General features: G+C 64.3%; 4 protein-coding genes and 1 non-coding gene across 9 annotated transcripts in view; 4 read left to right on the forward strand and 1 right to left on the reverse strand.

The window, feature by feature from the left end:
* Positions 1-400: 400 nt before the first annotated feature.
* On the reverse strand, positions 401-6360 carry PIDD1 (p53-induced death domain protein 1). 3 transcript variants are annotated; one of them, XM_029956932.1, is made up of 16 exons: positions 6155-6360; positions 5079-5461; positions 4382-4795; positions 3814-4023; positions 3674-3728; positions 3312-3513; positions 3099-3224; positions 2744-2923; positions 2471-2534; positions 2223-2358; positions 1988-2138; positions 1771-1894; positions 1560-1678; positions 1369-1482; positions 1050-1249; positions 401-791 (listed from the first exon to the last, which is right to left on the reverse strand). In XM_029956932.1, exons 2-16 carry the CDS (start codon positions 5383-5385, stop codon positions 548-550), a joined length of 2646 nt encoding a protein of 881 aa, XP_029812792.1. In that variant the 5' UTR covers positions 5386-5461; positions 6155-6360; the 3' UTR covers positions 401-547. The 3 variants fall into 3 exon arrangements, with proteins under 3 accessions (XP_029812792.1, XP_029812791.1, XP_029812793.1); XM_029956931.1 differs by having other exon boundaries at positions 2471-2618; XM_029956933.1 differs by having other exon boundaries at positions 2471-2618; positions 6159-6249.
* A 1939-nt stretch (positions 6361-8299) lies between these two features.
* Positions 8300-10550, forward strand: RPLP2 (ribosomal protein lateral stalk subunit P2). Of its 2 annotated transcripts, none has more exons than XM_029956861.1 (5): positions 8300-8411; positions 8565-8688; positions 9239-9287; positions 10245-10343; positions 10432-10550. In XM_029956861.1, the coding sequence occupies exons 2-5, from the start codon at positions 8566-8568 to the stop codon at positions 10506-10508; spliced, it is 348 nt and encodes a 115-aa protein (XP_029812721.1). In that variant the 5' UTR covers positions 8300-8411; position 8565; the 3' UTR covers positions 10509-10550. The 2 variants fall into 2 exon arrangements, with proteins under 2 accessions (XP_029812721.1, XP_029812722.1); XM_029956862.1 differs by having other exon boundaries at positions 10435-10550.
* Positions 9319-9452, forward strand: LOC115272896. The gene has a single exon (XR_003900543.1). It is a non-coding gene; the product is annotated as a small nucleolar RNA SNORA52 (small nucleolar RNA).
* A 3311-nt stretch (positions 10551-13861) lies between the features above and the next one.
* On the forward strand, positions 13862-19172 carry PNPLA2 (patatin like phospholipase domain containing 2). The gene is made up of 9 exons (XM_029914621.1): positions 13862-14186; positions 16032-16264; positions 16347-16412; positions 16771-16980; positions 17217-17277; positions 17385-17558; positions 17670-17802; positions 18018-18140; positions 18234-19172. The coding sequence occupies exons 1-9, from the start codon at positions 14000-14002 to the stop codon at positions 18502-18504; spliced, it is 1458 nt and encodes a 485-aa protein (XP_029770481.1). The 5' UTR covers positions 13862-13999; the 3' UTR covers positions 18505-19172.
* Positions 19173-19776: 604 nt separating this feature from the next.
* Positions 19777-20563, forward strand: part of CRACR2B (calcium release activated channel regulator 2B) — a 5416-nt gene continuing 4629 nt past the window's right edge. Inside the window, exon 1 of one of the 2 annotated variants that reach the window (XM_029956807.1) lies at positions 19777-19860. The gene's annotated coding sequence lies outside the window, so the exon portion shown is untranslated. The remainder of the gene's footprint in view (positions 19861-20563) is intronic. The other variant, XM_029956805.1, reaches the window with a different exon arrangement.

A 20563-nucleotide genomic window follows, 5' to 3' on the forward strand; every position in this document is an offset into this window, starting at 1 on the left:
CCCTGCTTTGGTCTCCGGCCTCCCCGCAGGCCTCGCAGGAGTCAGGGACCCAGGGATTAGTCCTGCCGGACCAGCGGGTGGCAAGGAGTGCTGGGACGGGGGTGTCCTAGGGCAGGATCGGTCCCGGACCTAACAGCAGGTGTTTGGAGAGAATGGAGCTGGCCCGGCACCTGCCGCCAACAGGGTTAATCTGCTACCCAGCACCCAGGTGACTTTGTATCCACCGGTGTTTCGCAGTTACTTTGTAGCTGCAGCCCCTCTCTCTCCTGGGCACATGGGGAGGGGGCGGCAGGTGGTGTAGTCTTCACACAGGGTCCCCTCCCCACAGGGCCCAGGCCTCTGATCTCAGGCCACTCCTCGCCTTCCACCCACCCCTTCACCTAATAAATAAACTGAGCTCTGAGAAGCAGCCTGAACAGTACATTTGTGTCACACATGGGGGGGCGGGCAGGTGGGTCACTGCACCCACGCACAGGGAAGGCTTGAAAATGGGAGCTTCTGACGACTGGCCAGGGTGCATCAGGGGCCAGCCTCGAGTCAGTGGGGTCTAGGCCTGGGCCGACTCTGGGGACTGGGATGCCGACGGGCTCAGCGAGGCCAGGCTCGTGCGCCTGATGCTGTCCTCATACTTGCGGCGGCCGAGCTCCAACACCGCTCTCACCTCTTCAGCTATATCCAGCCGGTCACTCTGCTCCAAGGCCTGCACGAGGCGCCCCACCGCCCCCGGCTGCCCAGACTGGCGCTCAGCCCAGGAGAAGAGCATATGACAGATCTGACCGTCCAGGTCGTCCCTGGGGGGGATGCAGAGTGGTGACGGGGAGGCCCAGCCACCACACCCAAGGTTCTGCTCACCCTCTCGGGGGTTCCTGGCGCCCTAGCCCTAAGTGGGAGGTGGCCAGACCCTCCCTTTCCTGCCTGCTGGCCCTGTCCTCACCTACTGGGGACAGAACTTCAGCCAGCCTCACGGAAGGTCCTCCCAGCTGCCAGGCCCCGGGCCCCAGGCCCGAGTCTGGTCCAAAGCCAGCATTAGGAGACCCAAAGGAACTCACCGGAACTCATGCCTGATGCGCTGTAGCTCTCGATATGGCATGCCCAGGTGCAAGGCCACAGCTGGCCAGTCGGGGCCCAGGCGCCTGGCCACGCTGAGCAGGTTGCTCTGGGTCAGGAAGCCTGTCTCCACATCACCCAGGTTCAAAGGTGCCAGGGAGAGGCTAGTCCCCTGCCCTGGCGCCTTGGGGCCCCGCAGTCTCTGTGAGGAGGAAGGGGTGCAGTGAGCCCTGCCCTCTGCCCTCCCCTGGCCTCCCCCATCCGGGCCTCTATGCCACCCCTGCCCCCTTTACATGCACTGCCCCCCACCCCAGGCCACACCGGGAGCTTGATGGGCAGCGTGGCCATCCACGGGCTGTCTGTGCCCTTCTGGTGCCGGGCAGCCTCTGCCTCCTCGGGCACCTCCTCGGGCACCGCTCCCCGGTAGAAGGACACCTGGGGTTGGGATGAGGTGGGGCTCAGTGCTCTGGCCTCTGCCCGGGCGGCTGGGGCACCCTGCCCAGCGGACCCACCTGGCCCCTCACGGCCTGAGCTCGCCGGTCCAGGGTGGTGGTCACATACACCTCCTTCAGGTTCTTCAGGTGTGAGTAAAAGACAAAGCAGACCCTGCCCTGCACGCAGTCCGGGCGGTCTGGGGTGGGGAAGGGGTGGGGGTGGGGCTCAGCGGGAAGCCTGGGGAACACACCCCAGCGCCGCCCAGCCTCCGAGGGGCAGGGGGCGCACCGGCATCCACGTCGATACCCCCCTCGAAGGCAGCGAAGAATTTTTCGCCCTCGAACATCTCTACCGTGTCGGAGGGCTCAGGGCCTCGGTACCGCTCCAGCAGCCGCCGCAGGGTGGCATCCACCTGTGGGGGGAGAGTGCCCACTGGCTCGGAGCTTGAGGCCCCACACCCCCACCCCGCCCCGGACCTCAGCCCTCGGGCCCTGCAGACCCGCACCTTGCTGAGGGGCAGGCACTGCAGCAGCACCTGCTGGGGGTCACGGCGTCGCTGCAGCGCGATGAGGCTCACGCGGTGCAGCCGCAGGCGCTCCCAGGCCCTGCGGGCCAGGCCCTGGGCGCAGGTCTTGGCGGTGTACCAGAGCCAGTACCTGCGAGGGCGGGGCTGAGTGCGGCGCGGGACAGGGACGGGCGCACGCGCGAGGCGGGGCGGAGGGCGCGGGCGGGGCACTGACCAGGAGAAGTGTGTGACCTGGAAGCGGGCATACACGTGGGTAAGCTCCAGGGCCACCTGAGCGGTGATGTCACCCCACACGGCTTCAGGAGGGGCCCGGTACAGCAGGTGAAGGCGAGAGCGATCCAGACTCAGGCCTAGGGACGCGAAGGGGCCACAGGCTGACTGAGGCCGCCCTCGCAGGGGCTCCCCACCTGAGCACTCAACCCAGCAGCCAGGAATTCAGGGCGGCCAGACGCTGCCTCTCACCTGTGACGCCAGGGGGCAGAGGCAGCTGCACCGTGACGGGCTGGAGGAAGTTTGGGGGGCCGTTCTGGGAGAGGCAAACCAGAGGGCTGGCTGCCGCCCCAGCCTCCTCCAGCAGGGCCCGAAGCTCCCTGCCGGCCACTCGCACCACCTGCGCGACAGACCACGTGACCACTCACTCTGCCTCGGGGAGGCGCCCCCCCCCCCCCCCCCCCCCCCCCCCCCCCCCCCCCCCCCCCCCCCCGGCCACCCACCCCGCCGCGGCCCTCCCTGTACCTGCATGTAGACCTGCCGAGGCTCCTCGGTGGCCCCAGGGGGGAATGTGACCTTGACCCCTGGATTTCCTGAGGAGTACAGCAATGTCCCCTCTGGTGGCACCAGGCAGGCATTGGACACAGGACGTGAGACCACGAGGAACCACGAGAAGTGGGGCACCTGGCAGTGGGCCCAGAGCCGCTGGGCACAGCGGGGTGGGAGTCAGAGAAACAGGGGGACAGAGTGTGGGCAGAGCCAATGGGCAGGGGGAGACGGGAGGCTGGGCAGAGTCACTGGGCAGGGGTTGGGTCTGGGCAGGGCCACTCCCTAGGGCCTCCAGGAGCACCTGCACAGGAAGGACCACCATGGCTCTCACCTTGGGTCCCTCTCCTTCCAGGTGAGTCTCCAGGTCGCTCCAGCCGTCGCCATTCAGGGTCCTGACCACCACCTCCCGGCAACGCCGGGCCCGTGGGGGCACAAAGAGCAACCACAGGCCAACCTCCTGCCGGGCAAGGGTGGCGTGAGCTCTGGGACCAAGCCTGGACCCTCATCACCTATGCCCTCCCCCTCTGACTTGCTCTGGGCATGCCTGCTGGAAGGCCACCCCATGGGGCTGCAGCTCCAGAACACGGCTGAGCAGAGTGTCATGGGGACCCAGGGGGACGAGGCGTGGCTCCGGCAGCCAGAGTCGATAGCGGATGCTGACAGGGGTGGCAGTGGCCCCAGCAGGGAACTGTAGGCGGACACCACAGGCCAGGGTCACCGAGCAGCCTTGGGGGGTCACAGGGAAGCTGCATGACAGGGGGACATCCAGTCAGACACATGTGTACATCTGAGTTGGGCACCTCTGGGAAACCCTAGAAGACCCGAGGCATGATCAAGGTGTCCACTGGGGACAGGGTGACAAGGCCACAACATGCTTCTCTGGCCCCAGCTCTCTCCCCAACACACCTGTCTGAATCTGAGTTCAGGAACAGTCTGGGCATTTCTGGGATCACAGGTGTCCCTGTAGAGGGAAGGAGCTGTTAGAACAGCCATGGCCCCTCCTCCTCGCCTGTGTGTGGCCTCACTCTCCCCAGCAACAGGCCTACCTGGGGGACTGGGGAGGGCAGGCAGGGCCTCGCCCAGGGGGTTCCCCCGAAGGCGCACAAAGGGGGCGTCCAGTAGCTCGGGGGACACGTCCCGGAGCTGGTTGTCTCTCAGATCTAGCCGGGTGAGCAGCGGCAGGTGGGCCAGGCCCGTGGGCACCGACGTCAGGAGATTGCTGTGCAAAACAAGCAGCCGCAAGGACCGCAGGCCCCCTGCGGGCAGGTGCCAGCTCAGGGCCCGCAGAAGGCCACCTGGTGCCACCCAGGCCCTGGCCAGGCCAGGCCACTCGCATGAGGGCGAACCAGGGAAGTCTTTCCAGTCTCTGCCACCCCCCACTCCCGTCAGACTCAGGGAGCTTGGAAAGTCTGTGACCCGGGGCGGGTGGGCGGGGGGCTCGACAGCCAGGGAAGGGAAGGCAAACAAAGGTCACCCAGGGGGAATGGAGCCTCTGAGGTGGGCCAAGCCTGTGTGTGCAGGGGCCCCTATGGACAAGGGGGGCCCACACGAGAGTGCAGGCCAGGCATCCCCTGCCAGGCGCAGGGAGCCAAGAGGGCCCCAGCTCCTACTCACCAAGGGAGCTCGGGAGGCTCTGTAGCCGGTTGGAGGCCAGATTGAGCTCGGTGAGGCTGCTCAGGTCTCCAATCTCAGGCGGCAGAGCGTCCAGAAGGTTCTCTGAGAGATCGAGGCGCTGCAGGGTGGACAGGGCTCCCAGCGCTGTGGGCAGCGTTCGCAGGCAGTTGTGGGTCGCAGAGAGGAAGGAGAGGGCGGGCAGGGCTCCCAGGGCCTCGGGGAGCTCCGAGAGGAGGTTGTAAGAGAGCAGGAGGGCGCTCAGGCCACGCATCTGCGGGATGCAGCCCGGCAGTGTCTCCAGGCTGTTGAAGCTCAGATCCAGGTGGGCCAAGCGGGTCAGGCCACTCAGGCCAGCAGGCAGTGTGGTCAGGGAGCCCCGGACACAGGCACCCAGCACATCCCGGCGCTGGCCACCTAGAAAAGGGGAAGGCAGATGTGGCTCTCAGAGCCAGAGTCAGGTCCCAGCTCGGCTCAGAGGCAGAGACTTCCCCCAACCCCACCCGCACAAGGACAGGAGACGCCAGCAGACAGATACTGCAGGCTCACCTCAGCTAACAGCCATCACCACGACCTGCCCCAGGAAAGACAGCCACGCTGGGGTCTGCTGGGAGCTGCGGGCATCCAGGAGCCCAAGCTCAGCCAGCCTCACCTTGGGGGGGCGCCCAGTTGGGACAGGGCCGGGACCAGGTGGGCTCACCTCTGAGGACCAGGGAGCGCAGGTGCCGCAGGCTGCACGCCACCTGGGCCAGGGTGGTCTCTAGCAGCTGAGGGTCTTCGTGGCCACTCAGCCGCAAGAACTGCACTTCCAGCAGCTGTGCAGACGGCTGGGCAAGCAGGTGTAGCAGCCGGTGGCAGCCCCCAGGGTACAGGTCCAGGCTCAGCCGGCTCCCAATCAGGAGAGGGAGGTCCCCGGCGCCTTCTGCATCCGCAGCATCCGCAGCATCTCGTGCAGCATCCTCTGTGGCAGCTGCCTCCAGTTCCAGCTCCTCTGCCACCTCGGCCATCGCCCACTGGCCGTCCTCGGGGGCCAGACATGTCCCAGCCTGCCAAGCAGGCCTGCTCAGGCAGGGCCTTGGGAGCCTGCAGAGTCAGGGGGAGGAGGGGGAGGGAGTGGGGCTGGGCCCTCCTCCTGCTCAAGGGAATGGGGGCTCCAGCTGGGGGGCGTTCTGGAGCCAGGCCAGCCGGCTCACAGAGCCCAGGGGCTAGGCTGCACAGATCTTTGCTGGAATAGGGCTGGGGAATGAGTACCCTAGACCTAGGAGGGCAGCGGCAGGGAGAACCGTGTGCAGAGGAGCCTGGGGAACCTGCTGGGGTGGGGGTAGTTGGAGAGGAGGGGGAAGTGCGGCTTCACATCCCAATTCTGGACATCTGCACAAGGGGCTTCTAGGGCCGTCAGCTCCTCCTGGCTGCCCCCCACCCCCCTTAAGAGTTCTGGGTCCAGCCCCACCTCCAACCTTCACACCCACCAGCTTGGACCAAAGGTCGAGGACTCTAATCTACCACGTGGGGGCAGTGGCCCAGGCAAGGAACGCCGTGATTGTGCCCGCATGTGTCAGATAAGTGCATGTGTGTGGGAGGGTGATGTGACCCCACTTCGTGACCGCAGGAGGAGGGTTCTCCCACGCTTCCCGTTCCCATCTCAGTCGGCTGATGAGGGCAGTGGTCTGCACACTCAGAGCTCCGACTGGCCGGAGGCCGGTCCTGGCCCGCAGAGCATCCCCGATCCCCGCCGTCCCCGCCGTCCGCCAGCGTCCGCCAGCGTCCGGCGCGTACCTGCCTTCCAGGCTGTGCGCGGTCCCCGGGGCGCGTCCCGCGCCGGGTTTCCGCCGGCGCGTTCCCGAGCGGGCCGGGACCCCGGGTCCCGGCCAGTCAGGAGGCTCCTAGCTCCGGGGTGGGACCGCAGGCAACGGCCTCAGCGTCCCTCCCAGCCCCGCCTGCCGTCGGCCGGCCTGCAGCCCTGGAGACGCGGCCGCCGACCCCAGCCGCCAGCCCAGCTGCACTCGACTTCCTGTTAGTCCGTCTCAGTCCAGCCTCTCCCGCGGCGAAGGCCCGCGTAGCGCGCTGGGAAGCCCGCCCTTTCAGAGGTGCCTGGCCGTCAGGCCCGCCCTGCTCTGGAGCTGTGCATTCTGGCCCCGTCAAAGTGAGCAGGTGCAATCTCAGGACGGAGGAAGGCTTTGGGGGCTTATCGGCTGCTCCAGAAGCCAGAGCTCTAAATGTGCCACTTCCTAGACAGCCTCAGGGGCCTCCTCTAGAGACGGGCTCCTGTGATCCTATGAACTGTCAATCACTCCAGGCAAATGCCCCAGCAGTGGGCTTCCCCACACATTGCCTCTCTCAATCTTTGCACTTCCCAGGGAAGGAAAAGGAGGCTCTGACAGATTATATTTTGCCCAAGGACGCATAGCCAGCAAGTGCCAAAGCCAAGAAACTTGAACTACGTCTGAGTCTCAGAGCCTGCCATCCTTGTGTTCATTTGCCCACTCGGCCGCAGATCAATACACGGCGGTGGCCAGGCCCCCACTTTCCCGGCTCCTGTCCCCCCCCTCAGTTTCTACATAGCTGCCAGAGGCTTAAGTCAATCACAAGAATATTATTTAGCTTTAAGAGGGAACAAAATTGAGAAACACACACAATATGGATGAACTTTGAAAACACTATGCTAAATGAAATGTCAGATCTAAAAAGACAAATACCATGGGCTTTCACTAATACAAGGTCCCCAGAGTAGTCAAATTCATAGAGACAAAAATTAAAATGGTGGGTGCCAGGGACTGCAGAAGGGGAGAACAGGAAATTATTGTTTAATCCAGTTTGGGAAGACGGAAAAAGGTCTGGAGATGGGTGGTGGTGACGGTTGTGTGATGTGAATGGACCCAATGCGACTGGATTGTTGTTTAAAATGGTAAATCTTGTGTATTATTTTACCTCTAAAAATAAAAATCACAACCTGCCACTTTCCTAGGTATTGCCAAAGTCCCCTCCTTGCCAGGAGGTTCCCAGCTGTATCCCACTGTGAAACCCTGAGCAAGAAAACCTTTCTGCGCCCTACATCCTCTCTAAAACGGGGGTAAAGACAGCGAGGTCGCCCACAGGAACCGTGTGGTTTGCATGAACACACCCGTGCTTGATGCACTGCACCCGAAGGTTGGCCTCGCTGTGACAGTCCTCCACGGGCTCGGGTGGTTGCTGCTTCTAGATCCATCCCAGCCACCGTGGAGCCTTTGCACCTGACCCTTCTGCCTGGTGCTGGCCCCAGTTCTCAGGGCCACCTCATCCTTTCGGATTTATCTCAGCCTGGATCGCCTCGCTTATTTACTCTGTGTGTCCGCGCGCTCTAAATTTATGTTCCAGAGAAGCAGGGGCAGGTCTGCTCCCTCTCGGCACACCAACCGGCATCGGGGTCCCCAAACGCCGTATAGTGAACGAGTGGCACGTGGGCACGGAGGTCAGTTCAGAGTCTACACGGCCCCGCAGGGGAGCAACCACCAGGCCCACGCCGCTCGGCTCCACAGTGGGAGAGCGGGCCGGGCTCGCCCTCTTCACTGGCCTTCCGGCGCGGGTCCCCACGGTCCCTGCGGCCAGGAACTGCCCGCGAGCCAACCGGCCGCGTGCGCCGGCATAGAAGGCGCGCCCGCACTTCCGGCAGCGGTGCACCATGGGACTTGGAGTCCTCCCACTGCAACGGCCACGCCTGCCGCACCACCGATGCGTAGCGGCCGTGGCGGCCGCGCTGGAGGCTCGCTCACCCCGCCACCCCAGGAAGGTCGGGGGACACTCGCCCCTGCGTTGTCCGCAAGAAGGCGACCCTGGAAGTGCCCTTCGCCTTTGCTGCCGCGGGACTGCACGGAGCTAGGCCTCTCCGCCCCCGCCGCCTGCGCGCCGTGTGACGTCACTCGGAGGCGCCCTCTCAGGGCTGCACGCCGATCCCGGGGGCTTCTGGGTAGCGGCTTACCCCCGCCCCCCGCGCCGGCGCCTTCCTTTCCGTCCCTGACGCCGCCGAGGTCGCACGCGTGAGGCTATCTGCCGCCGAGTAAGTGGGCGGCGGGGCCAGGGCGCTGGCCGGGCTGGGGTCGCGGGGGCCGTGGGGATCCCGGGAAGGGGCGGGCGGGCGCCGGCCGGGTCTTGGAGGGGCCCGGGGCGTGCTGCTCCCGAGTCACGCCACCCCCGTTTCCTCCCGCTTCAGGATGCGCTACGTCGCCTCCTATCTGCTGGCTGCCCTCGGGGGTAATGCTTCCCCCAGTGCCAAGGACATCAAGAAGATTCTGGACAGCGTGGGCATCGAGGCGGACGACGACCGGCTCAACAAGGTAGCTGCCCCGTAGGCCCCTTAGCCCCCGGCTGGCCCGACGCTGTGCGTATGCGGGGCTCTGGCCTCAGAGGCGCGGGTTTCACCCTTGAGAAAGCGATGGGGGGGGGGAACCCTGCTGTGTCCCCAAGGAAGGGACAGTGGGTAGGCATGAGGCGGACTTCCAGCCTGGTTTCGGGGACGCGAGGTTACAGCGCAGTTTCAAACGTGTTCGTAAACTTCGCGTTAAAGGAGGAGAAAGGGCAGAGCGCATTTTATTGATATCTTTCCTCCGCCTCCCTAAGAACGTTCGGGCATGTGGGGGCTGTAGACTGAGATGGCGTGCGACTCATGCTCGGGAAATGCCGGACGTCTGGTCCCCGCCTGCGGCAAGGCTTAGAGGGCACACGTGCGGGGCACAAGTGTTGGACCGGACGGGACAGGGCAGGCCTCGAGGCTCTGGGGCGTTTTGTCATGTGCTCCTGAGGCCAGCCCTGCACTGGCTCCAGGAGGCGAAGTTACGTGTGGGGCTCAGTAGTGAGCCTCTGGTAACTGCTGACTGGTCATTCTAGGTCATCAGTGAGCTGAACGGAAAAAATATAGAAGATGTCATTGCCCAAGGTGAGATTGTGTGCAAGGGGTTTCATTCTTGGGGTCCATCCTAATCCCTGCTGGTCAGCCCGTGGCCTGCCAGGTTTCGCTTGTGGACCAGAGCACTCTAGAAGCGTCACCCAGAGAACGGAGCAGGTTTCAGTGGGCTTGTACCGGGGATGCTTCTGGACATTTCAAGTGGCAGAGCAGCAGAGGGTGCCGGTGCTCTCACTGGACCTGACTGCCCGCCTGCAGGGCTCTGAGCTGGGATATTTATTGTCTTAAATATATCTTTCATGATGTTGCTTATTCTGGTAAGAGAACACACACTAGGACCCCACACAGGCTCTGCGCTGTCAGCACCAAGTGCAATCTGGGGCTCAGATCACGAACTGCAGCCAGCATGGCCTGGCTGAGCCACCCAGAGGGCCCCGAAGTTAGGGTTTTATAATTGAGTCTCACCATGTGCTGAGGGTGGTGTTAGGGAGCACAGACTGGGCGTGCGAGGGGGCGCAAGTCCCTGCCTCTCTTTACCGGGCAGATGGTTTTCTGGCAGCGTGAGGCTGCAGCTGATGGGGTTGTTTGGAAGTTGTGCCGCTGGGACTACTGTTCTGTCCCTGTGTGTGCACCTCGAGGGGCGCAGCCAGCTCGGCACACAGCCGGGGCTGAGGATCTGGACCTGGCTAACTGACTCCGCCCTGTCCTGGATATAAATGCATTTGTCCAGCTTCCTCTGGGGTGGGGTGCTGTTACTCAGTTTTTTGTGGGGAAGGGATTCCTAGAAGCCAAATTTCCAGATAGGAAATTGCAGGGGGCTGGGGTGTGTGTGTGGCAGAGGCAGAGCCGCCTGTGTAGGGGGACAGACGCTTGTGACGCTGGCACTTGGTGATGGTCTCCCGTGTGTTGGGCAGACTGTCTCTTCGCTCCCCCTGGGGCCTTCAGGCTGAGCTCCTGCTGCTCTCATCTCCTCTCCCCTGACTTCCGTAGGTATTGGCAAGCTGGCCAGTGTGCCCGCTGGTGGGGCCGTGACGGTCTCTGCTGCCCCGGGATCTGCAGCTCCTGCTGCTGGTTCCACCCCAGCTGTGGGTAAGTGGAGGCTGGGCGGAGGCCGGGTCCCCGCTGGGGGCGTGGCATGCACTGTGGGCCTGGCTCACTGTCCCCTTCTTCCCCGCAGCAGAGGAGAAGAAAGACGAGAAGAAGGAGGAATCGGAGGAGTCGGATGATGATATGGGATTTGGCTTGTTCGATTAGAGCCCTGTTTTCCTGCCAATAAACCCTTTTTACGTATCTCGAGCAGCCTGGGAGCGCTTTGTAAGAACGCGGCCTTGGCGCCGAGCAGGTGTGGGCGGGCCTTCATTCCAGGAGAAGCCCTCCCCTTCCTGCTGAGGTGAAGAACCGGGGATCTGGCGCCACGATCCCCCACGGTGCCTGGGATGGGTGCCTGGGATGGGAGGCGTCTGTGGGGCTCTGGGGAGCGCAAGCCTTGAGTGCCCCGGGAGGAGCCGTGAGCCTTCCTGGGCACAGTCCTGGTTCCTGAGGACTGCCGGGGCCTTCCTGGGGGGAACTTGGGGCACGCGCAGGAGCCCTTCAGAGCAGCAGTGGGGGGTCTGCAGGGCCCCGAGGAAGCCCCGGCCGCTGGGGGCCACAGTTGTCCCAGGGCTGGCAGCGCGTTTTCAGTTACGGGAAAGCCGCGAGGCAGCAGTGCACGTGTGAGGAGCAGCTTTCCCTGCGGAGTTAGGGCTCCGGCTCGGGTTCCACTTTTACTCTCAGCAACTTGGGGCAGCCCTGTACCTCCTCTGAGGCTTGGTTACCACAGCAGTCACGGTCTGGCCAGGTGACGAAGGGGTGCTCGTAGGCAGTGATGTTGGGCCATGTGCCCGCTGAGTCCTTCGGGGGCAAGCCTGCCCGCGCCCATCCAGCCGCCGTCCTGGCCTTGCAGCGGTTTGTAGTCTCCTGGGCCTTAGGTCCTCTGCCCACCGATGCCAGACCAGCCAGTCGACACTCTGCTTCTCTCTCTGGGTTGTGCCCATGGTGTGCCAGGCTACAGTTCTGAAGATCTACGCTCCTGGCTTGTAGTTCTGCAGGGACTGGAGAAGGAAGGAGCACAAAAGGGACATCTGGAGTGCAGGACCCCCTCAGAGGGGCAGAGGCCTGCAGGACAGGAGTGCGTGTGGGGTGTGGGAAAGCAGACCTGAGGCCTTGCTGGTTCCCCAGAGCAGTGGGGACTGGGGTGGGACTCCAGGTTCGGGGAGGAGCTGGAACCCATCCTGTGGCAGGTGGGACCTGGGCCAAGAGGAAGCGTGAGCATCGTTGCAGTGGCCCCGGGACTCGTCGCACACGTGTCGCCGGGGCCAGGACAGGGTAGGGAGAGGCGGTGGTGTGGGTGCCCCAGGTGCCCTGGAGGAGGGGGTCCCAGGTCCATGGGCAGACCTTAGACCCTGAAGAGAAGGGTCCTGTGGGGGCATGGAAGCATGATGTCCGCCTGCGGAATGCTACATAGCAGGTCAGTGTTTATGCGCACGGGTCCTGAGCCTCTGAATAAAGCCACCTTTTAGAGGCACCTGGGTGGCTCAGATGGTTGAGCGCCCTCTTGAGTTCAGCTCTGATCGTGACCTCGCACTTCCTGGCATAGAGCCCCACATCGAGATTCTCTCCCTGCCTCCTCCCAAGCGTGCACACATGTGTCCTCTCAAAATATGTTACACAGCAAACACCCGGGTCCTCACCCACATGGGGGGGTTTGGTGGCGGCACCTCCCACCCCCAGCCAGGTTCCTGGAAGTGCCGCTATGTTCCTGGCTCCAGAGCAGACAGTCCCAGGGGCCTGGAGAGAGGGCTGTGTATCCAAAACAGTTCAACCCTGATGTGGAAATTGGAGCAGAGGTCTCCCTGCACTGGAGCAGGGCCACCCTTCAAGGCCCCACACTCCAGAAGCAGGAAGGGCCCGGACCCTGCCGTGTCCTTAGAGCAGGTCAGGGACAACCCTAAGGCCCTGGTTCAGCCTGCACCCCCAGCTCCTCTCTGGGTGGTCACCTAGATGAACCCCCTGAGCTTTCCAGGCCAGCATCTGGGGGGACGCCCATCCCTGCTGTACCATACCTCCCGTCTCCTGCCGCTTCCAGCGCAGTCAGAAGGGGCCTTGACCATCCTGACGGGGCTGCAGTCTGCACTGTACACCCGCCCAAAGCACTTAGGGGAGAGGGTCCCCAAGTGCAAAGAAGGTCAAGTTTGGGTGCCTGGGTGGCTCAGTCGGTAAAGCTTCTGACTTCGGCTCAAGTCATCTCACTTCCTGGGTTTGAGGCCCCGTGTTGGGCTCTGTGCTGAAAGCTTAGAGCCTGCTTCTGATTCTGGTCTCCCTCTCTGCCCCTCCCCACTCATGCTCTGTCTCTCTCTGTCTCAAAAATAAATAAAAAACATTAAAGAGAGAAGGTCAAGTTTGCCTAAATCAAATTCAGTTAGATATCCCCTGTTTTCACCTCTCCCAATACCCAGGTCTGGGCTTGCCTCCCATCCCCAGGCCCTTTGTGCAGGCTGTAGGGCAGCCTAGGCAGCCCTGTGCCCTCCACCCGCCTTCAGCCTTCATTTTGAGTTTATGTAAACAATGTCTCCCCATCTCCGCCTCCTCCGTAGTGCTGGGTCTGGATTGACCTTGCGCAACTGCTCTATCCTGTGCTGGTCAGGCATACTGTCAGGGCCAAGTATGGGTGGCTGACAGCACAGAGGCTGACCCAGAGGCTCCTGTTCTGGGGGAAGCCCTGCTCTGGCTTCTCGGCCTGGGCCTGGGGGGCAGGCAGTCCTGAGCCGGAGCCCACACCTTCACAGCCCTGGCACCGCCTGGGTCCTGAGCCGAGCGTCTGCCTACGACGTGGGTGTGCAGACAGAGGCATCCCACCACCCCAGCACAGAGCAGCCCCTTGTCTGGAAGGTGTGGTGAGGTGCAGGGCTGGCTCCTGGATCCAAGCCAGGCTATGCCTGCCCTACACTCCAGAACAAAAATGCGGAAAGGGGCGGGAGGGTGACATCACTGGAGTGCTCTGTCCACCTGCTGGGGCAATTAGCGGGGGCGGGGTAGTCCCCGATTCCTACCTATGTAGAACCCAGGTTACTGCCCAGCTATGGAGGGGCCGCCGCCGCGGGCAGCTGGGGCCTGGGCGTCAGGTTGGGGTCTTAGAGCACTAGTATTTGCTCTGGGAGTTGTGTGTGATTCGCTTCCAGCCCTAGATATTTATGAGTCAGTTGTGGATGAGTCCTGGGTCCTTGCCCTGGGGCGAGCTCCTCGGTGTCCTGCGTGGGTGTTGTAGGTGGATACCTCAGGAACAGGGCGGTGACTGCCGAGACATCAGGGGCCTCCCCCTCGCAAGTCTGCGGATTTGTACGAGACTCTCGGGTTCCCAGACTCAGCGCGCCCCAGGCCTGGGCTCACCCCTCCCTACACCCCTGGGCCACTGTGTGTTCCCTCCAGCTTCCCCGAAAGGCCAGGCAATGGGTCTCGGGCCCGGGGGCGGGGCTCCAAGGCTCCCGGAGGGCGCGGCCGTTCCCCGCGCGCTCCGATTGGACCGCGCGCGTCGGCCCCGCCCCCGCCCGCCCCCACTAAAAACACTGACTCGGCCACCGCCTGGCACAGCGTCTCCGCCTTCGCAGGCGGGGACCCGGAGCAAGAGCGACCGCGGGGCCAGGCCCGGCCCCGGAGCGAACGGGAGCGCAAGGCGCGCAGCGAACCCCGGAGCCCGGAGGGCCGCAAAGATGTTTCCCAGGGAGGCGACATGGAACATCTCGTTCGCGGGCTGCGGCTTCCTGGGCGTCTACCACGTCGGCGTGGCCTCCTGCCTCCGCGAGCACGCGCCCTTCCTGGTGGCCAACGCCACGCACATCTACGGCGCCTCGGCCGGGGCGCTCACCGCCACCGCGCTGGTCACCGGCGCCTGCCTGGGTGAGGGGGCGGGGCGGGAATCCGGCGGGAGGGGTCCTGCCTAGGCGAAGGGGCGCGACAGGGGTCCTGCCCGGGTGAGGGAGCCTGGCGAGGGGCCGAGACAGGGGTCCTGCCTAAGTGAGCCGAGGCCGGGAGGTTGTTCTTCCTGAGCGTAGAGCGCCCCCCGCCCCTGCCCCCACCCTGTTCGCTTGGGGAAGCAGGCGGGGGCGTGGTGCAGTGGAGAGGGGTCTCTGCCCGCGCCCAGGACCGGGGCCGAAGGTCTGATCTCGGGCGCCGGCCCGGGGGCGGGGCCTACTTTGTTTTGAGTCATGGTGCCCAGGGATTGGGGTGGGGCCACGCGCGCCTCTGGGGCCTTTCAGGGAGCAAAGGCTGGAGGATGGACAGGTGCAGCAATAGGTATTTAATTGGAAAGAGAAAGTAACTCGTGGGCGGGACCGTGAGAGTCGGGAAAGGGGCCTCACTACCCCAGTAGCCCGGTAATGGCCCTGATGCCAGAGGTCACTGTGTCCTAGGGCTACAATGCCATGTCCCCGGGGTCTTGTACGGGGGTGGCCTCTGAAGAGGTATTTGGGGACCGTGTCCTGGTGCCTCTCAGGACATGTGGGGGAGGAACCTGGCAGGTAGGGCTGGGCAAGGCAAACTCTCACCTACCTCTCCCTCTTCGCCTACCGCTCACTGTGGGCCTGGACCCCGGGTGTGGCCGGCCCATTCCCCGGGGTGGGAGGCACTTGTGGACCCTCCAGCCCCGAGGCAGGCAGTGCAGAGGTTGCTGGCAGTGGGACGGCCTTCTCTACTCACACACGGGTTTGGGGCAGGTGCCTGCAAGTGCTGTTGACAGCACACTGAGTACTTCAGGAGTCCCGGGAATGGTGCCCAGCACCCAGCCTACTAGGGCAGCCAAGGTGACAGAAAGGTCAACAGATCCTTGAATGCCCTGCCCAGCAGGAGTCTGTCCAGGGTTCTCCCCTGCATCCTTCCCGTGACCTTTGCCCTGAGGGGCTGGGGTAGAAGGAGCACAGCTCTCCATCCTTGGGACCTGGGGGTTCACCTCGGTGGGCCTGCCCCTCCCTCTCTGGAAGCCTTCAGGCCAGTGTCTGTCACACTTGCATGCTGGCCTCAGGCCACACCTGACTCACTGCTATGGAGGTGGCTCCCAGGACACCTCCCCCCACCTCCCCAAGAAGCCTCTTTCTCAGGAGTGGCCTTGGGCCACTATAGTCCCCACAGCATGGCGGGTTCTGTACCCACTTCTGACCAGGACAGTGATCTGCACTCCTCACCAGGGCTCTCCAGCTCCGTGACCACTCCTGGGCCCCTACCCTGCCTCTGCCTGAGGCCAGCACCCATAGCCCCAAGAAGAGTGTTGGGGTGCTTGCTCTTGGCTGCGGTGTGTCACAAGTGTGCTTTCTCAGGGGTGGTGGGACCCCACTCTTTCCAGCCCCGTGCCCACAGGCCTGTGCTAGACTCCCTGGATCTGGCCAAATGTGTGAAGGCTAAAGCTGGTCAGGGTTGAACCTCCGCCTTCCCCCCTTCTCAGGCCGGGGGCCACACCAGGTCAGGCCCAGTGACTCATGGATCAGGGCAAGGAGTTGGGAAATACTGGACAGAGGGAAGGCCTTGGCCCCAGCTGTCTGCCCTCCTGGGGTGGTGGCCTGCCTCTGGCTCTCCAGGGGCAGGTAGCAAAATCCCCGTTGTGGGCCAGGCCTCGTGATGGATAGTGGAAATTCTCTAGGGTAGATGGGGGTGCTATGACTGTGCGCACACGGCTCTGGGCGTGGAACCACGGGGGTGGGGGGGCGGGTGGGCAGGAGTGCCAGGCCCTAACTGTTGGCCCTGCTCACCCAGGCGAGGTAGGTGCCAACATCATCGAGGTGTCTAAGGAGGCCCGGAAGCGGTTCCTGGGTCCCCTGCACCCCTCCTTCAACCTGGTAAAGACTATCCGTAGCTGCATGGTGAAGACCCTGCCCGATGACAGCCATGAGCGTGCCAGCGGGCACGTGGGCATCTCCCTGACCCGCGTCTCTGATGGCGAGAATGTCATTATATCCCACTTCAGCTCCAAGGACGAGCTCATCCAGGTGGGCTGTGGCGGGCCGTGTGGGGGCACACCATGAACTCAGGGTCCCTGCTCACCTCACCCTCTCGGTCCCGGCCCCGCAGGCCAACGTCTGCAGCGCCTTCATCCCCGTGTACTGCGGCCTCATCCCTCCGGCCTTCCGGGGCGTGGTGAGTATTCCCTGGACACCTGTTGTGGGTGACAAGAATTGGCCACTGGGCAGACAGTGGGATAAGGCAGTGGGGAGGAGGAAGGGCAGTGGCGCCCCCCTCCCCTTACTCCTTCCACAGCCTGTTGCCTCACTTCCCCGAGTTACTCAAGAGTCAGGCCTGCCCCCTAGAGAGACATACTTCCTGTGGCTGTCTCTGCCCCTCCCCCAGGGTCTGGCCTTCTGCTCAGCAGCCCATGGTCAGTGCCCAGTGGGTGAAAGGCTGGAAGGAAACAGCCATGGGGCGGGGCCCAAGGTGGCCCAGTGGGCTAGCCAGCTCAGTCCCTGGGCCCCTCCCTGTGTGGCCATGTGTCCCGCAGCGCTATGTTGATGGCGGCATCTCGGACAACCTGCCTCTCTACGAGCTCAAGAACACCATCACCGTGTCCCCCTTTTCGGGAGAGAGTGACATCTGCCCACAGGACAGCTCCACCAACATCCATGAGTTCCGGTTCACCAACACCAGCATCCAGTTCAACCTGCGTAATCTCTACCGCCTGTCCAAGGCCCTGTTCCCGCCGGAGCCCACGGTGAGCTCTGCGCCAGAGGCCCTGCAGAGCCGCCTCGCTCGGTGCGGGGGGCGGGAGGGGGGGCGCAGGCTGCCCAGAGGGCCTCTCCCGAAGGACCGGGCGAGGTGGGGTGTGTGCAGCTTTTCCACTGTGGCCGCCCGTCCAGCAGCCCGGATCCAAGCCACCCTGCAGGGGCTCCGGGGGCAGAGCAGTGCACCCATGGGTCCCTGCGCCTGCTCATTGTGCCCCTACCTTAGGTGCTGCGAGACATGTGCAAGCAGGGCTACAGGGATGCGCTGCGTTTTCTGAGGCGGAACGGTGCGTGGGTGCCGCCTGGCGTGGGCATGGGTGAGGCGGGGGTGCCGGCTCCTCGCCCTTGCCCCTGCTTCCGTGCTGATCAGCTGTCTGGGGGGGTCCTCACCCAGGCCTCCTGAACCGGCCCAACCCCGTGCTGGCGCTGCCCCCTGCCCGCCCCCACGCCCCCGAGGCCGAGGATGCGGAGGATGCGGAGGAGGCCTCGGGGGCCCTCGTGGAAGGTCCCTTGCAGCCACCCCTGGAGGACCACATCCTGGAACATCTGCCTGCGAGGCTCAATGAGGGTGTGTAGGTGGGTGGGGTGGGGGGCGTACCCAGCTGGTGGCGACGCTGAGGAGCAGGGAGGCCCCGCTTCCCTGACCGCCGGTCAGCTTCCCTCCTGCGCCCACCCCCAGCCCTGCTGGAGGCCTGCGTGGAGCCCAAGGACCTGCTGACCGCGCTCTCCAACATGCTGCCTGTGCGTCTGGCCGCAGCCATGATGGTGCCCTACACTCTGCCGCTGGAGAGCGCTGTGTCCTTCACCATCCGGTGAGGGGAGCAGAGGGGTCTGGGCGGGGACTGTGGGGGACCAGACCTCGAGGTCATCGTGAGTGGTGGACACCACGGAGAAAAGGCCACCGGTGGGGGATGCTGCAGAGATGCCACTTCGGGGGTCCCAGAAGTGGGGCACAGGCGGAGGTAGAGTGGGCGTGGGTGGGGGCGGAGCCTTGGACCCTGAGGCCGCGCCTCCCGTCCCCGCCCAGCTTGCTGGAGTGGCTGCCTGACGTCCCTGAGGACATCCGGTGGATGAAGGAGCAGACAGGTAGCATCTGCCAGTACCTGGTGATGCGTGCCAAGAGGAAGCTGGGAAGCCACCTGCCCTCCAGGTGAGCCCCCCTCACTGTTGTGTCTCCCCTGGGAATGAAGCCTCAGGGGCCCCCTCTAAAGCCCTCCCGCCCTCCCCTCCTCCCCACCTGCAGGCTCTCGGAGCAGGTGGAGCTGCGCCGCGCCCGGTCACTGCCGTCTGTGCCGCTGTCCTGTGCCTCCTACAGCGAGGCGCTGCCCAGCTGGATGCGCACCAGCCTCTCGCTAGGGGACGCGCTGGCCAAGTGGGAGGAGTACCAGCGCCAGCTGCTACTGGGCCTTTTCTGCACTAACGTGGCCTTCCCACCCGACGCCCTGCGCATGCGTGCCCCCGCCAGTCCCACTCCTGAGCCCCCACAGCTCCCACCTGGCTCGCCCCCTTGCTGAGTGCTCTCCCACCCCGTCCTTCCTCAGCCCCCTGGGGTCCCGGTGCTGAGGGCTGGCGCCCCGGCTTCCCTGCCCCGTGAGGTGGGGCCCTGGGGCGGGCTGAGATCCCTCCTCCTGGGCCTCTCTCCATGACCTCTGCAGGAGTAAGGAGATGGGGCCCCTCCCAGCTGCTAGCACGGGACTTGCCGTCACCCCCCACCGACCACTCGGTGCCTTTATCTCCCGCTCCGCCCCGCCCCAGGCCTGGGGAAGCGCGGGGCCCCCACCTGGCGGCCCCGGTCCGTGCAGTATTACTCCTGAGAGCTTTGCACCTGCTCCTCCCTCATTTGCCAAGTTTCGCGGAAGACCGTTTGTGAATAATTATTTATTTTCGCCAAAGCAGTTATAATAAACACCACAGCTCAGCCCCTGCCTCCTTCACTGTGTGTGACTCCCAGGCCACAGGGGTCCTGCTGTCCTCCGGCCTGGCATTCAGGGCCTGCAGCTGGGCCTGAGGCCGTCCCCCAACGGCAGTTGTGGGCCTGAGGTCTAGCCCACTTCTCTGCCCGGGACTCCTGTGTTTGCCCCACCTTGACCTGTGCTGCCTGACCCTTGGGCACAGCCAAGGGCCGGTGGAAATACCGGGACCAAGATCCTTGCTAAATAAAACCTGAGAAATGTTTACAAAAGGTGGCGTCTGCATCTCGGCTCCATGGTGACACAGGTGGTGTGGGTCTGACTTCAGGTTTGGACGGCTGGAGGGTGAGGATCCCAAGCTGAGCCCTGGGGACCTGGGAGCCGCAGAGCCTGGTCCACTTTGGGCATTTGCCGAAAGGCGCCGGGCCTCCCCTTATCATGGCAAACCTCACTGGCCAGGGTACACACGTTCTCCTCCCCACCGCACCCCTACGACCCCTACCGATACGTAGGTCGTAGGACGGGTCCAGAATGTCAGGCAGGGTGAGGTCTGACCCAGAGGACGCTGGACCTTGTTCTGTGGCAGATGGTTTCCTGAAAGCGTCCTCTGCCCCGGACAGTGTGAGGGGTGCAGCCAGCCCTTCCCGCGACCCACAGGGCCCGTGGGGGAGGGGCACTGGAGCCGAGCTGGGTGGTTGGCTGGCTGTCTGGAGCTCTCTGTCCTGACCAAGGTGTGAGGCGGCGGTGGGGCTCGCGGGCCCCAGCCAACAATAACGGTAGGGACTGCAGGACTGGGAGAGCCGGCTGGGCAGGTCCCCGGGTCCGGTCCGGGTGCGGGTGCCAGGAGCCGCCCCCCGCTCGCTCTCAAAGTCCCGTCCTATAGGCCCAACCTGTTCTAGTTCAGCAGGATCACAGGCCCCTGGAGAAGCAGAGGCCTCCAGACCCCCAACCACCTCCCAGGTGGGTTCAGGGGGCCGGGCTGGGGCTAGGGAGGGGGCCCCCCCCAGCAGGAAGGTCACATGCAAGCCCCGCCCAGCTCCTTCTCCCAGCCCGCCCTGCAAGGGGAACCCAAGTCAGGGCTGAGCCCCAAAAGGAGAACTCGGGGGCAGGCTGCCGTGGAGAGGTCCCCCTTGGGTCCCCACCCCCACTGCCTCCCTCCCCCATTTGTACACGCATTACACCAAGACATCGGATTCAAACACCATTTTGTATATATTGCCATTTTGTAATATATTCCCTGCTAATTGTTTAACAACGGGAAAAACCGAAATTGGAAAAGGATAGGCAAGAAAGTAGCGCCCCCGCCCCCCACCCCGGAGATAACCGTTGAAAATATCTTTCTGTCTCCTGCCCGGCTTTGTCCTGCACACTTTTTGGCGCCTTAAATCGGGATCCTCGGACAGCCCTGTCCTCCTCGCTCAGTCCCGCTCAGGAAGGGTCCCCAGGCCACCGGGGTCATCTTCCCCCCGACGTGAACTCAGCTCTGCCTGGACAGACGCTGGGGGCGACAGGGGGCGGGGGCCAGGCGAGGTGCAGGGCGAGAGCCGGGCGGCCGGGCCGCGCGGAGAGGCGGAGACACGGCGACAGTGGCGGCGGCGGCTCCGCCCGGGGCCGGCCCACGCCGGGGTCCCAGCTCCCCGCCGGGCAGCAGGAGCCGCTCCGG

Source organism: Suricata suricatta, chromosome 11 (assembly GCF_006229205.1).
Source record: "Suricata suricatta isolate VVHF042 chromosome 11, meerkat_22Aug2017_6uvM2_HiC, whole genome shotgun sequence".
Taxonomy (NCBI): Eukaryota; Metazoa; Chordata; class Mammalia; order Carnivora; family Herpestidae; genus Suricata; species Suricata suricatta.

Bases quoted from the DNA above. Each gene is read 5' to 3' on its own strand.
- PNPLA2 (XM_029914621.1), top strand. From the start codon at position 14,000: ATGTTTCCCAGGGAGGCGACATGGAACATCTCGTTCGCGGGCTGCGGC. The intron at 14,187-16,031 runs GTGAGGGGGCGG...CTGCTCACCCAG, and splicing joins GGTCACCGGCGCCTGCCTGG to GCGAGGTAGGTGCCAACATC. The intron at 16,413-16,770 runs GTGAGTATTCCC...TGTGTCCCGCAG, and splicing joins CTCCGGCCTTCCGGGGCGTG to CGCTATGTTGATGGCGGCAT.
- PIDD1 (XM_029956931.1), bottom strand. From the start codon at position 5,385: ATGGCCGAGGTGGCAGAGGAGCTGGAACTGGAGGCAGCTGCCACAGAG. The intron at 1,679-1,770 runs GTGCGCCCCCTG...TCCCCACCCCAG, and splicing joins GGGTATCGACGTGGATGCCG to ACCGCCCGGACTGCGTGCAG. The intron at 1,250-1,368 runs GTGTGGCCTGGG...TCCTCCTCACAG, and splicing joins CGCTGCCCATCAAGCTCCCG to AGACTGCGGGGCCCCAAGGC.
- RPLP2 (XM_029956861.1), top strand. From the start codon at position 8,566: ATGCGCTACGTCGCCTCCTATCTGCTGGCTGCCCTCGGGGGTAATGCT. The intron at 9,288-10,244 runs GTGAGATTGTGT...TGACTTCCGTAG, and splicing joins AGAAGATGTCATTGCCCAAG to GTATTGGCAAGCTGGCCAGT. The intron at 10,344-10,431 runs GTAAGTGGAGGC...TCTTCCCCGCAG, and splicing joins TGGTTCCACCCCAGCTGTGG to CAGAGGAGAAGAAAGACGAG.